Here is a 14,912-nt window from a genome sequence, read left to right as displayed (position 1 = left end):
GGCCAACTACAACAATAAAAGTACCAACTTCAACAACACCAATAGTAGAACCAACTACAACAACACCAGTACCAAAAACAACAACAACAACACCAGAAACAACTACAACAACACCAGTACCAACAACAACAACACCAATACCAACTACAACAACACCAGTACCAACAACAACAACTACCTTCCAGACACCAGTGCCATCAACAACTTCTTGTCCCACTCCTCCTATTTGTGAATGGTCAGAATGGTATGATGAAGATGACAGTAAAGATATGAGTGACTGGGAAACGTATTGGCATATAACACAGAGTGGTAAAAAAGTATGTGATAATCGAACAAATATTGAATGTAAATCTACATCAGAACCTGATATGAGTTTTAATGACTTTGTGGATTTAACAGGGCAGATTGTAGAGTGCAATCTTGACTTTGGTTTAATATGTGAACAAAACAAACAGACCGTTAGACCATTTAAATGCTTTAACTATAAAATTAGACTATATTGTTGTGAATGTTCCACACATCCAAATATATCTACAACAACAACATCAACATCTACAACTCCAGTACCAACTACAACAACATCAGGGCCATCTACAACACCAGTACCAACTACAACAACACCAGTACCAACTACAACAACTCCAGTTTCAACAAAAACAACACCAGCACCAACTACGACAACAGCAGAACCAACTACAACAACGCCATCAACATCTACAACTCCAGTACCAACTACAACAACATCAGGGCCATCTACAACACCAGTACCAACTACAACAACACCAATACCAACTACAACAACTCCAGTTTCAACAAAAACAACACCAGCACCAACTACGACAACTCCATTACCAACTACAACAACTCCAGTACCAACTACAACAACTCCAGTACCAACTACAACAACTCCAGTACCAACTACAACAACACCAGTACCCACTACGACAACACCAGTACCCACTACGACAACACCAGAACCAACTCCAACAACTCCAGTACCAACTACATCAACACCAATACCAACTACAACAACAGCAGAACCAACTACAACAACACCATCAACATCTACAACATCAGGGCCAACTACAACATCAGGACCAACTACAACAACACCAGGACCAACTACAACAACTCCAGTACCAACTACAACAACATCAGGGCCAACTCCAACAACTCCAGTACCAACTACAACACCAGAACCAACTCCAACAACTCCAGTACCAACTACATCAACACCAATACCAACTACAACAACAGCAGAACCAACTACAACAACACCATCAACAACTACAACACCAGTACCAACTACAACAACTCCAGTACCAACTACAACAACTCCAGTACCAACTACAACAACACCAGTACCCACTACAACAACACCAGTACCCACTACGACAACACCTGAACCAACTCCAACAACTCCAGTACCAACTACATCAACACCAATACCAACTACAACAACAGCAGAACCAACTCCAACAACTCCAGTACCAACTACAACAACAGGGCCATCTACAACTCCAGTACCAACTACAACATCAGGGCCAACTACAACAACTCCAGTACCAACTACAACTACATCAGGGCCAACTATGACAACTCCAGTACCAACTGCAACAACTCCAGTACCAACTGCAACAACTCCAGTACCAACTGCAACAACACCAGTACCCACTACGACAACACCAGTACCCACTACGACAACACCAGTACCCACTACGACAACACCAGTACCCACTACAACAACTCCAGTACCAACTACATCAACACCAATACCAACTACAACAACAGCAGAACCAACTACAACAACACCATCAACATCTACAACTCCAGTACCAACTACAACATCAGGGCCAACTACAACACCAGGACCAACTACAACAACTCCAGTACCAACTACAACAACTCCAGTACCAACTACAACAACATCAGGACCAACTACAACAACTCCAGTACCAACTACAACAACATCAGGACCAACTCCAGGTCCAACTACAACAACACCAGCACCAACTACGACAACTCCAGAACCAACTACAACCACACCAGTACCACCTACAACAACACCAGTACCACCTACAACAACAGCAGAACCAACTACAACAACGCCATCAACATCTACAACTCCAGTACCAACTACAACAACATCAGGGCCATCTACAACACCAGTACCAACTACAACAACATCAGGGCCAACTACAACAACTCCAGTACCAACTACAACAACTCCAGTACCCACTACAACAACACCAGTACCCACTACGACAACACCAGTACCCACTACGACAACACCAGAACCAACTCCAACAACTCCAGTACCAACTACATCAACACCAATACCAACTACAACAACAGCAGAACCAACTACAACAACACCATCAACATCTACAACTCCAGTACCAACTACAACATCAGGGCCAACTACAACACCAGTACCAACTACAACAACTCCAGTACCAACTACAACAACATCAGGGCCAACTACAACAACTCCAGTACCAACTACAACAACTCCAGTACCAACTACAACACCAGAACCAACTCCAACAACTCCAGTACCAACTACAACAACTCCAGTACCAACTACAACAACACCAGTACCCACTACGACAACACCAGTACCAACTCCAACAACTCCAGTACCAACTACATCAACACCAATACCAACTACAACAACAGCAGAACCAACTACAACAACACCATCAACATCTACAACTCCAGTACCAACTACAACATCAGGGCCAACTACAACACCAGTACCAACTACAACAACTCCAGTACCAACTACAACAACATCAGGGCCAACTACAACAACTCCAGTACCAACTCCAACAACTCCAGTACCAACTCCAACAACTCCAGTACCAACTCCAACAACTCCAGTACCAACTCCAACAACTCCAGTACCAACTCCAACAACTCCAGTACCAACTCCAACATCACCAGTACCCACTACGACAACACCAGTACCCACTACGACAACACCAGTACCCACTACGACAACACCAGAACCCACTACATCAACACCAGTACCAACTACAACAACAACACCAGTACCAACTACAACAACAACACCAGTACCAACTACAACAACACCAGTACCCACTACGACAACACCAGTACCCACTACAACAACAGGGCCATCTACAACTCCAGTACCAACTACAACATCAGGGCCAACTACAACAACTCCAGTACCAACTACAACTACATCAGGGCCAACTATGACAACTCCAGTACCAACTACAACAACTCCAGTACCAACTACAACAACACCAGTACCCACTACGACAACACCAGTACCCACTACGACAACACCTGTACCCACTACGACAACACCAGTACCAACTACAACAACACCAGTACCCACTACGACAACACCAGTACCCACTACAACAACAGGGCCATCTACAACTCCAGTACCAACTACAACATCAGGGCCAACTACAACAACTCCAGTACCAACTACAACTACATCAGGGCCAACTATGACAACTCCAGTACCAACTACAACAACTCCAGTACCAACTACAACAACACCAGTACCCACTACGACAACACCAGTACCCACTACGACAACACCAGTACCCACTACGACAACACCTGTACCCACTACGACAACACCAGAACCAACTCCAACAACTCCAGTACCAACTACATCAACACCAATACCAACTACAACAACAGCAGAACCAACTACAACAACACCATCAACATCTACAACTCCAGTACCAACTACAACATCAGGGCCAACTACAACACCAGGACCAACTACAACAACTCCAGTACCAACTACAACAACTCCAGTACCAACTACAACAACATCAGGACCAACTACAACAACTCCAGTACCAACTACAACAACATCAGGACCAACTCCAGGTCCAACTACAACAACACCAGCACCAACTACGACAACTCCAGAACCAACTACAACCACACCAGTACCACCTACAACAACACCAGTACCACCTACAACAACAGCAGAACCAACTACAACAACGCCATCAACATCTACAACTCCAGTACCAACTACAACAACATCAGGGCCATCTACAACACCAGTACCAACTACAACAACATCAGGGCCAACTACAACAACTCCAGTGCCAACTACAACAACTCCAGTACCAACTACAACAACTCCAGTACCAACTACAACAACTCCAGTACCAACTACAACAACACCAGTACCCACTACGACAACACCAGTACCCACTACGACAACACCAGAACCAACTCCAACAACTCCAATACCAACTACATCAACACCAATACCAACTACAACAACACCATCAACATCTACAACTCCAGTACCAACTACAACATCAGGGCCAACTACAACAACTCCAGTACCAACTACAACAACTCCAGTACCAACTACAACAACTCCAGTACCAACTACAACAACATCAGGGCCAACTGCAACAACTCCAGTACCAACTACAACAACTCCAGTACCAACTACAACAACTCCAGTACCAACTACGACAACACCAGTACCCACTCCAACAACTCCAGTACCAACTACATCAACACCAATACCAACTACAACAACAGCAGAACCAACAACAACAACACCATCAACATCTACAACTCCAGTACCAACTACAACATTAGGGCCAACTACAACACCAGTACCAACTACAACAACTCCAGTACCAACTACAACAACATCAGGACCAACTCCAGGTCCAACTACAATAACACCAGCACCAACTACGACAACTCCAGAACCAACTATGACAACTCCAGTACCAACTACAACCACACCAGTACCACCTACAACAACACCAGTACCAACTATGACAACACCAGTACCCACTACGACAACACCAGAACCAACTACAACAGCTCCAGTACCAACTACATCAACACCAATACCAACTACAACAACAACTACAACAACGCCATCAACATCTACAACTCCAGTACCAACTACAACATCAGGGCCAACTACAACAACTCCAGTACCAACTACAACAACACCAGAACCAACTACAACAACACCAGTACCCACTACGACAACACCAGTACCCACTACGACAACACCAGAACCAACTACAACAACTCCAGTACCAACTACAACAACATCAGGGCCAACTACGACAACACCAGTACCCACTACGACAACACCAGAACCAACTACAACAACCCCAGTGCCATCTACAACAACCCCAGTACCAACTACAACAACATCAGGGCCAACTACCACACCAGTACCAACAACAACAACACCAGTACCGACTACAACACCAGTACCAACGACAACAAGATCAGGACCAACTACAACACCAGGACCAACAGCAACATCAGGACCAACTACAACACCTGTACCCCAAACTACAACAACATCAGGGCCAACTACTATACCAACAACTCACAGTACAACTGAAAAACCAACAACAACACATTCTGTCATATATACTGAAACCACTACAGCTCCTACAACAACACATAAGTCTTCTACCACAGAAGCCACTACCCCAACGGCATCCACAGCATTTTCAATTGTGACTGGTCCAACACCATCCCAACCATCAACAGAAGGAATAGTCAGTCCCATTAGTCCTGGACCATCAACCCCACCACCAATCACTTGTCCTGAATGGGACAAAGTGGTACGTTTCCCACTATGAAATCACATTATCAACCACGCTCTTAAAAGTTTAAGAATTACACAGTTACCTGTTATGTCAGTGATGTCCAAACATACTTTCATAGGCCTCAAAATGTAATCCTCTAACGTGAAATGTGCCTTCTTTCCCCACATCAGCAAAATGAGACTTTCTGGATCTGCAACTGTACAATGGCCAGATGCATTGAAAACAACACAATTGAGATTGTTCCTTATGTATGCCCAACACCTGAGCCAATCACATGCACCAATGGGAAGAAACCAGTGCTGCAGTGGGATGAGTCCCTTTGCTGTCAACGCTACGTCTGTGACTGTGAGTGCTGAAACTTGGACACAAACATAGATGGTTCCTCTTCTTCTTATAGTCCATCTTACTCTTCTTACGCAAATTTGCCCAGGCGCATTTCAGGGCAACTTTGTCGTGTGGGCCAAAACTTTGATGGTTCTTTTCCAAATCACTGATATTTAATTAGTATGTTGTTTTGATGGAGAATCCTAATCATCGCGTCTTTATAAAATGTTCTGTCCAGGCGTCTGTGAGGGTTGGGGCGACCCTCACTACATCACCTTCGACGGGCTCTTCTACAGCTTCCAAGGCAACTGCACCTATGTGCTGATGGAGGAGATCAAGCCACGACACCACTTCAAGATCTACATAGACAATGTCTACTGTGATCCCACAGAGGATGTTTCGTGCCCACGAGCCATCATCGTGTCCTTCGGATCAACAGCCATAACACTGAAGAATCACAACCTTATTGGTGCTGCTAAATTGGAGGTAACTTCAGGGGTACAAACCAGCTCAGAATTCGACACGAGCATTCAAGGTTATGTGATTAATGGCCAGAGGGACTAAAAACATGAATTATTTCTTTCTTAAATTTGTGCTTCAGTTCTCAGCATAATTCTTGAGACAAAAAATCAACCTGTAATATCAAGATAGTATGTTTTGCAATCTCTTTGCCTTATTTTTAAAGATTGACTGACTGATTCTGCCTCAGCACCCAGACTTACAAAGGCTATGCCTCTATCCCATCCTTCTCTGTCCCAAATTCAACCATCTCTCCTTGTCACTACTCATTAAGGCTCTTATTAATGGAGTAGCCCTGAAACTACCATACAAGCACCATGGGGTGAAGGTGATTACCTCTGGTATCAACATGGTCTTGGAGATACCACGCATCAATGTGATAGTTACCTTTGGGATCACTGGCTTCAGCGTGTACCTTCCCTGGAGACACTTTGGCAACAATACCCAGGGACATTGTGGTAAGTACATATTTATAATTACTTTGTTTTTATGCATACTTTTTTCTTTTATATTATGTACAGGGAAAACAGACTGAGACTGATTCAAAACAGATTTAAATGATTTAAAACAGACTTGAAAACACATTTAGAATAGCAAACCCAATTCACTGTAAAACGCCCATTCAACAACTGTTTAAACTGGGTAGTAGGTGCAGTGGCCTTCAACTTAAGGTATTCCTTATGCATCTGATCAGCAATAATTATATGTATCCCTTAACATCAGCCAGGTCATTTGAAATTTAAATTTTTTAAAATTTGAAATTTTTAACACCATCTGAGCATGGTGTTAAAAAGCCTGAAGTAATAGTCTTTGAATTGATGGACATATTATCAGATGAGCCAAAAGTGCAAAAAACATGTGTGATTCAGTGTAGGAAAACTGTGTTTTTCAACCCTGCTCCTGGAGGCACTCCGCCCTGCATGTTTTAGATCTTTCCAGGAGCAGGGTTGAGAAACACTGGTATAACATGTCTGTAGCTTTCTAGATTGTTCACTTGACGGTTTTTGTACTTGGTGCCTTGATCAAGAGCTGGTAGAACGATTGGATCAGAGACAAGCAACTTTCCATTTCAATTTACATTGATTATGTTTTTTTTTGTTAACTTTTATTCAAACAGGGTGTTACCATTGAGACCAAGGAGCCCTGTGAACAACCTATACCAATAAAACACACTCAACATAGCAGTAAAATTCACACAATTAATGAAACTGATGACAACAAATACAAATTTAATCAATTATGCATGAAGTGTATAACAACAACATTTACAGAAAGGGAAGGGGTATAAATACCAATTGCAGCCACTGTAAATGTGTTGTATATTGTATTTTCTAAATGTGGGAGAGTGCCAATAAAAAATGTCCAACATGGTATTATTTCAGGACCTGCAAGTGGAAAATGAAGGACCTGAACTTGAGCTGTATGTATCTCTTTCAGGAACATGCAGCAACAACAAGGCTGATGATTGCATGTTGCCTGGTGGACAACTGGTGGAAAACTGTGCTACGATGGCAGATTACTGGCCAGCCCGGGATATCTCCCAGCCTGACTGCTATGTGCCACCTGTGATACCCACAAAGACTCCTCTTCCTGAACCGACACAGAAGCCATGCAAGCCTGACTCTGTTTGTGAAATCCTGAAGAGCAGGTAAACATTCCACTTAAATTAAAAGCAGTTAAGTTCTCCAGTAAATAAAACGTATACATTTTTTTATATAGCCGACCTTATCCTCTGAACTTGGAACGCTACATTGTATGGCCTGAAATTTATTTTTTACAATATACAGCACTCATCCCTGTTTTTCAATCCACAGCGTCTTCGCGGCCTGCCATCCTTTTGTCTCTCATGAAAACTTCTATAAAGGCTGTGTCTTTGACAGCTGCCACGTGTCCAACCCTGCTGTGCAGTGCACCAGCCTGCAGTCCTATGCTGCAGCCTGTGCCCAATTTGGAATCTGCATCTATTGGAGAAATCACTCCGCTTCTTGTGGTAGGCTCACTGCCCTTGTTACAGTTATTTGGCTGGGACTCACCAGGTTATAAATACCTGGGGATTATGTTAAGGAGGCTCCTTTTCTACTCCCCCAGAGTAAGAGTATTTTTGAAATACATAGCAATATTTTACCATTATATGAAAAAACCTTTTCACTTACATCAACCTATGAAGCTGTTTGAGTTACCTGCCATTGTCATCGTCAGAACAAAATATACATTTTTTACACCCTGCCAACTCTGGGATTCGGTCAGTCATGCATTTGACTAGTGGTCAGATCCTGTACATTATTGAAGTGTTACTGCAATTTGCTACACTGGATGTTTGTACACCGGATGTTTTGTGATGTTTTGCGACGCCTCTGCTAGCTAGCATTAGGAACTTCCTTCACACTTGATGCTGTTACATTAAAATTGTATACACAGATTCACTTTACACTTGGGAAGTATAGTTCAGTATATATGTAAAGGTGTGCGGTGGTAAAACAGACCAATAACAGAAAATGGGTGCGTAATATAGTGAGACAATTAGCAAACACAAAACAGGTGCGAGATGAAGGGTTGCGTTGAACGACGCTGGCAGACGTCAGGTGGTTAGAACATCAAGCGCTGTAGGGGTGACGCCAGTTTAGGGACAGGTGGAGACATTACAATATATAATGCCTCGTTGCTAAACTTATGAATTATCCCGTTAAATGGGATTCACATGATAGATATAAAGAAATATGAATTGGTAAACGAGCGACATTTGGAGAGATAGGAAGTGCCATGTATGTGACAGACACCAAGAACTGTATAGAAATAAAACATGGTAAGTCTATGATGAATGAACTCAGAATAGCGGAAGTATTTCTTCATTAATAATAATAAAAAAGTACTATTTAACAATGCACAAAACCTTGTGAAGGAAATAGTGAGCATCCTAGTCCTGTTTCCCGTGTAATATAAAGGGGCATTTTTTAAAGGGATATATTTAAGGTTTTTACTTGACAACTAACATAAATATAAACATAAATGACTAGAAGACATCTGCAATTAAGGTTTTCAGTTAACATTTTTAATTATTGTTTTCTAGAAAATTGTTTGGAGTCCCTGAGATATTATGGATTAAAGTGTTGTTGCCGGTCCCTCTATCAGTTTGTATTCATCTTTCAGTTGTGTTATTGTTTAAATTCAGGCTTGTAAACGTGAGAGTCTGGATGGATTCTACACAGTTCCCCTTTAAGCTTGATGCTTACTGCCAAACTTCATAAATCAGAAATAATTAGTCCTAACATTAGATTATTCATAGTCTAGTCTCATTAGCCTATTCAACTCTGAATACCATCTTATTGATTACATTGCATCTTTCTGCAACAGCCAGTGAATGCCCAGCCGGCCATGTCTACAAGCCCTGTGGTCCTGCAGAACAGCCAGCCTGTGATGACAAGTGAGTGCCTATTTACAGAGTTGCTTGTACCTTCACTCTTTCGTTCACACAAATAGTTCTACTGAGGTAGAACATTATTGGCTATCCAATTAGGCTAAGGCATATGTCTTCAATCCTCTCCTGGGGACCCCCAAGCCATATCATCTATTAAATGTACCATCTATTAAATGTAACAACTGAATCAACTTATTAACTAATTAACAAGCCCTTACCTGTTGAAAAGGGGAGCTAGTTCAGGGCAAAAACTATAGTGTGAGATGGCTGGGGGGTCTTCAGGAGAGGGTTGAACACCTATGGGCTAAGGGCAAAGCAGTAGTTGATGTAAATAGGAGATATGAATCCTCACTGTAATGTTTTGTTTTACAGTCCAGAAGGGTCCAAGGTTAACTTCACCACAGAAGGCTGCTTCTGTCCTGATGGGATGAAACTCTACAGCAAGGACTCCGGCATCTGTGTTAATAAGTGTGGTGAGTGTTTCCATTACCCAGTGCAGACAGGCATAACAATGAGTTCCAGTAATTGGTCAATTTCATGTTGATGATGTTTGTTGCACTATATTGTGGTGTCTGTGTTTCTGTAGGATGCCTTGATCCTGACAATGTGCCCCGAGAGGTAAGCCAAGCCTTTAGATTTTAGTTAGTCATTGGTTTGAATCCCATTGTTTAGAAAGCATGCAATATTTAACCAAACCTTTTGACAGAATAACAATTCCTCATTGTTTCATACCACAGTTCAATGAGAGGTTTGAGTACAAATGCCAGGATTGCGTTTGTGAGGAGTCCACCAAGACCGTGACGTGTAAACCCAAGATCTGCCCCAATCCGCCAGTGACTTGCACTGAACCAGGATTTGTATATGTCAACCAAACCGACCCGTCCAATCCATGCTGCACCACTCTCGCCTGCCGTAAGGATCTACATGCCTTACATTTCTCACACTAGTCTGCTGACCTGAAATGTACTGTGCTGGCTTGGATATATTCTTCTCACCTGGTCCTTTCTAACCAACTCCCATGTTAGAATTGTGGTTCTGATACTGTAAATAGTAGTTGTGTTTGTGAAATAAAAACTACTGGAGATTTAAAACAAAAATGATTGTATAAATAAAACCCTGGTCTCAATGTGTTCCCCAAAATAAATACAAATTAAATGCTGAAAATAACTATGGTGAATGTGTAACCACGCCAATGCTATACAGCTCAGCTCGCTACAGTAATGTGGAAAAGATATGAAATGTATTAATATGTTACAACATGGGAATGAATCAGCCCGTGGGGGTTAAGTAAAGAATACCAAATTATGTTTCTCTTCCTAGGCTGTGAAAGCCGCACTTGCCCAACTACCAACATGAACTGTCCTGTTGGATTTCTGCCAGTGGTGTCTGTTCCTGAGGGAAAATGCTGCCCAGAGCATACATGTGGTAAAGTCCCTGCCTGCATCTGGACCTGTAGTTTTTTGTATTGATGAGGCTATTCCAGTTATTTTAGACATTCCAGTTGATTGGTTGCGTGTCTCTCCCTGTCTCCTAATCCCATCTACCTCTTTCTCTGTCTCATTTTAGAACCTAAAAGAGTTTGTGTCCACAATGGTGTTGAATACCAGGTAAGGACGTAATATGCAACCCTCTCATCTGAATTGTTAATTAAACCCCCGGTACAGCTTGTATTAAACAAAGTAAGACTGTAAATACTGTATATTTGTTTTAATGTATAGTACATCTAAGTTGGTCTCCTGTTAAAGAGTGTCAGAGTGCGTACAGCTTCGTCAAGTGCCTCTTTGTCTGGCAAAATTTTATTTTTCTCCTGAGTAATGTGTAATGAGTTCCTTGTCTTTTCTTAAAGCCTAAATCTAAAGTGCCAGCATCTGAGTGCCAGGATTGCACCTGTACCAATTTAGTGGATCCCAATACACTTCTTTTCCAAATTCAATGTGAATTTGTGGAATGTGAAAAAGAATGTGAAGAGGTAGGACATATACTGGGATACCTGCTGCCCTGAGCTGTTATACAAATAAAAAATATCATTATTATTATTAGATATTGCAACACTGTGTTCCTCTTCTCTTATAGGGATATGAGTACCAAGAGCCAGACTATTTCTCAAACGACTGTTGTGGTAAATGTGTTCAGACCCACTGTATCCTCCAGGTCAATGGAACCAAGCAGCTGTTGAAGGTAGGATCTGTTTCTGTAGTTAATTATTATCAACACTAACATTAACCATGTATTTAACCATCACAGATTTACTAATTGGACTAAGGTGGCATTTTTTTTGTCAGACATATACAGTGCCCTCCAGAATGGTTGGCACCCTAGGCAAATATGACCTGAAAAGGCTGAGAAAAAATGTCAGTGTTTTTCATCAGCTTACAGATAACATATATTAATGTAGCCCTTAACTGAGTGAAATGAAGAAAAAATCAACTAAGTTATAGCCTGCTGTCAGCAGTAGGCTGGTTTTGGCCTAAAATCTTTTGGTACTTGATGGAATCCATGTTGCCATGTGTTCTAACGAGGTTCGCAGGGCATTTGGAAATCAAACAGCTGCACAACATCACAGATCCACCATCATACTTCACAGTGGAGAATCGTTTCTTTTGTTTCGCCATGGCTTTTTTTATGCTAAACTCAGAATCCAAAGCAACAGTTTAGCCTCAAACAATACTGATGATATTTAGCAAACTCCTGGAGCTTACATTTGTGGTTTGGTTACAATAGAGGCTTTGTTTCACATTATTTTGAGTGTAAGTTCATACAAAATTATAAAAAAAAATCACAGCAGTTTTTTGTTCATATTTAAAGCAAATCCATTACACAGGATCCACGTCTCATGGGACTAACGATTGGGCCTTGTTAAAAAATGTAGATTTTACTGTCATCACATAGTAAGTAGCACCATGCTTAATGTGTCACTATTTTGTATTTGTGTCCGTGTGTGTTTGTATGTGTGTGTCTTTGTGTGTGCATGTGTGTGTTTCTGTCTTCCTTTGTTTGCCCAGCATGGAGAACTGTGGTCGGCTGCTGGTGAGAAATGCCAACAGTACAGCTGTATGAAGCAAGACGGGATTTATCTGTCCCAGAGAGCCTATATTCACTGCCCGCCATTCCAGAAGAGCAACTGCCAGCCTGTGAGTACAGTACACAGCATTACAAGAAACACAACTGGCAGCCTGTGAGTACAGTACACAGCATTACAAGAAACACAACTGGCAGCCTGTGAGTATAGTACACAGCATTACAAGAAACACAACTGGCAGCCTGTGAGTATAGTACACAGCATTACAAGAAACACAACTGGCAGCCTGTGAGTACAGTACACAGCATTACAAGAAACACAACTGGCAGCCTGTGAGTACAGTACACAGCATTACAAGAAACACAACTGGCAGCCTGTGAGTACAGTACACAGCATTACAAGAAACACAACTGGCAGCCTGTGAGTACAGTACACAGCATTACAAGAAACACAACTGGCAGCCTGTGAGTACAGTACACAGCATTACAAGAAACACATTTACCGCCATTACTGAACACGTTTTATTCCAGAAGAATGTTCTTGAGGTGGACGGCACCTAAGCAGTTTTCAACTGACAGGTAAATCAGTTACCCTACAAAGAAATGTGTTTTTAAATCTATCATTGGACCTGTTTTTTTCCCACAGGGTTCAATTCAGACTGCTGCAAATGGCTGCTGCACTATCTGTAAGCTGCTGACTTTAATTAAAATATGTGGTATTTCATTGGGCAGGTGCACTTATCGAGAATGAGTGCAACCCGTTTCATGATCTTTCGGGTCAGATCATGTATAATGGTGTCCCCCTATCCCTATCCCAGGTGTGGAGAAAGACAAGGCCTGCAAGATTGGATCCATGAAGACCAAAGTCACTCACAAGAGCTGCCAGTCTGTTGAGGAGGTGGAAATGCCGTACTGCGAGGGATCCTGCAACACCTTCACAAAGTGAGAGTAGAAACATTTCTGAAAAAATAATAATAACATACACAATATTAAATACTAATATTACATATTAGCACTAGTAATGTCACTGTGGAATGTAGATGTTCGGTTTCATGCCAAAAGTGCGAAGCAATTTGTAGTTCTAGTGTCAGTTTCTGGTTTCAGTCCTAAAACGTCCCCAAAACTACACTTACAATGAGGTAATGTGCTAATAAAAGTACTCACAGCACATAAAAGTTGTTGTCATCACTGTCACGGTTTACCTCAGGGAGGATTAGCGTGAAAACCACTATGAATCAGTGCAGTCTGTTTGATGGTGCATATTGGCTTACAATGAATAAAAACACTCACATAAAATCTACATGAAAAGTATTTTTGTATTATTTCTTTCTGGTCAGGTGTAAGTAGGCATATGTACTGATTATATAATGCCATCTTGAAAACATTTCCTCCATCAGTTCCTTGCTGATTGCTGTATATTCTGCTTGCATGTTTGTTTAAGTGTCTCGCTAGCAAGTAATCATGAATCCCCCTTTCCTGCAGATACTCTGAGATGGCTGCATCCCTGGATCACTCTTGCTCCTGTTGCCAGGAGTCCCGGTCCAGTAACCGCACGGTAAACCTCCAGTGCCTGAACGGAGATGTGGTGCCGTACACCTACATACATGTGGAGGAGTGTAGCTGCAGACACAGTGACTGTCCCAAAGCCGTCAGGTTGCCCGAACGCAAGAGACGCAGCCACACACTGGCCTAAGAGGAGTCTGCTTTCCATTGAAAAGACCCAGCTATCCTGCAAATGAAATAACTGATATTTAAAATGTTGCTAAAATGAAATATATGCTAATGCTTGCTAATCTCATTAAAATGAATCTTTCTAAAAATAACCTATGTCCATTGTCTGTTTTATTGAAATTCTTTGTTTTAGTAAGATGCCAGCTATTATGATGAACCATGTGTTATATTTCATACAGTAGGCCTAGTATACTGTACATTTGTACATACGGTATTACAGTCTACAGTGATAGGGCTTACCAACAAATTCCTAGTAGAATCCTTGTAGCACAGAAAGGCAAATATATAACACATTACCA

The 14,912-nt window shown here is 41.8% G+C and overlaps 1 protein-coding gene across 3 annotated transcripts in view; it reads left to right on the top strand.

Moving 5' to 3' along the window:
• LOC105018206 (mucin-2) overlaps window positions 1-14,705 on the top strand; it is a 31,435-nt gene extending 16,730 nt beyond the window's left edge. Inside the window, exons 27-46 of one of the 3 annotated variants that reach the window (XM_034288127.1) lie at window positions 3,233-3,381; window positions 3,583-4,411; window positions 4,655-5,621; window positions 5,777-5,951; window positions 6,169-6,416; window positions 6,724-6,907; window positions 7,887-8,097; window positions 8,264-8,439; window positions 9,801-9,870; window positions 10,237-10,337; window positions 10,451-10,482; window positions 10,602-10,776; window positions 11,185-11,289; window positions 11,431-11,471; window positions 11,711-11,833; window positions 11,938-12,042; window positions 12,867-12,995; window positions 13,529-13,568; window positions 13,701-13,824; window positions 14,365-14,705. In XM_034288127.1, the coding sequence (XP_034144018.1) occupies window positions 3,233-3,381; window positions 3,583-4,411; window positions 4,655-5,621; window positions 5,777-5,951; window positions 6,169-6,416; window positions 6,724-6,907; window positions 7,887-8,097; window positions 8,264-8,439; window positions 9,801-9,870; window positions 10,237-10,337; window positions 10,451-10,482; window positions 10,602-10,776; window positions 11,185-11,289; window positions 11,431-11,471; window positions 11,711-11,833; window positions 11,938-12,042; window positions 12,867-12,995; window positions 13,529-13,568; window positions 13,701-13,824; window positions 14,365-14,575 (4,195 nt within the window). In that variant the 3' untranslated portion in view covers window positions 14,576-14,705. Of the gene's footprint in view, window positions 1-3,232; window positions 4,412-4,654; window positions 5,622-5,776; window positions 5,952-6,168; window positions 6,417-6,723; window positions 6,908-7,886; window positions 8,098-8,263; window positions 8,440-9,800; window positions 9,871-10,236; window positions 10,338-10,450; window positions 10,483-10,601; window positions 10,777-11,184; window positions 11,290-11,430; window positions 11,472-11,710; window positions 11,834-11,937; window positions 12,043-12,866; window positions 12,996-13,528; window positions 13,569-13,700; window positions 13,825-14,364 lie in introns of all 3 variants that reach the window. The other 2 variants (XM_034288126.1, XM_034288125.1) reach the window with 2 other exon arrangements.
• Window positions 14,706-14,912: the final 207 nt, after the last annotated feature.

This window comes from Esox lucius, chromosome 19 (assembly GCF_011004845.1).
Source record: "Esox lucius isolate fEsoLuc1 chromosome 19, fEsoLuc1.pri, whole genome shotgun sequence".
Taxonomy (NCBI): domain Eukaryota; kingdom Metazoa; phylum Chordata; class Actinopteri; order Esociformes; family Esocidae; genus Esox; species Esox lucius.
Note: the sequence above shows the minus strand (reverse complement) of the source record. Positions and strands in the feature narration are given on the sequence as shown.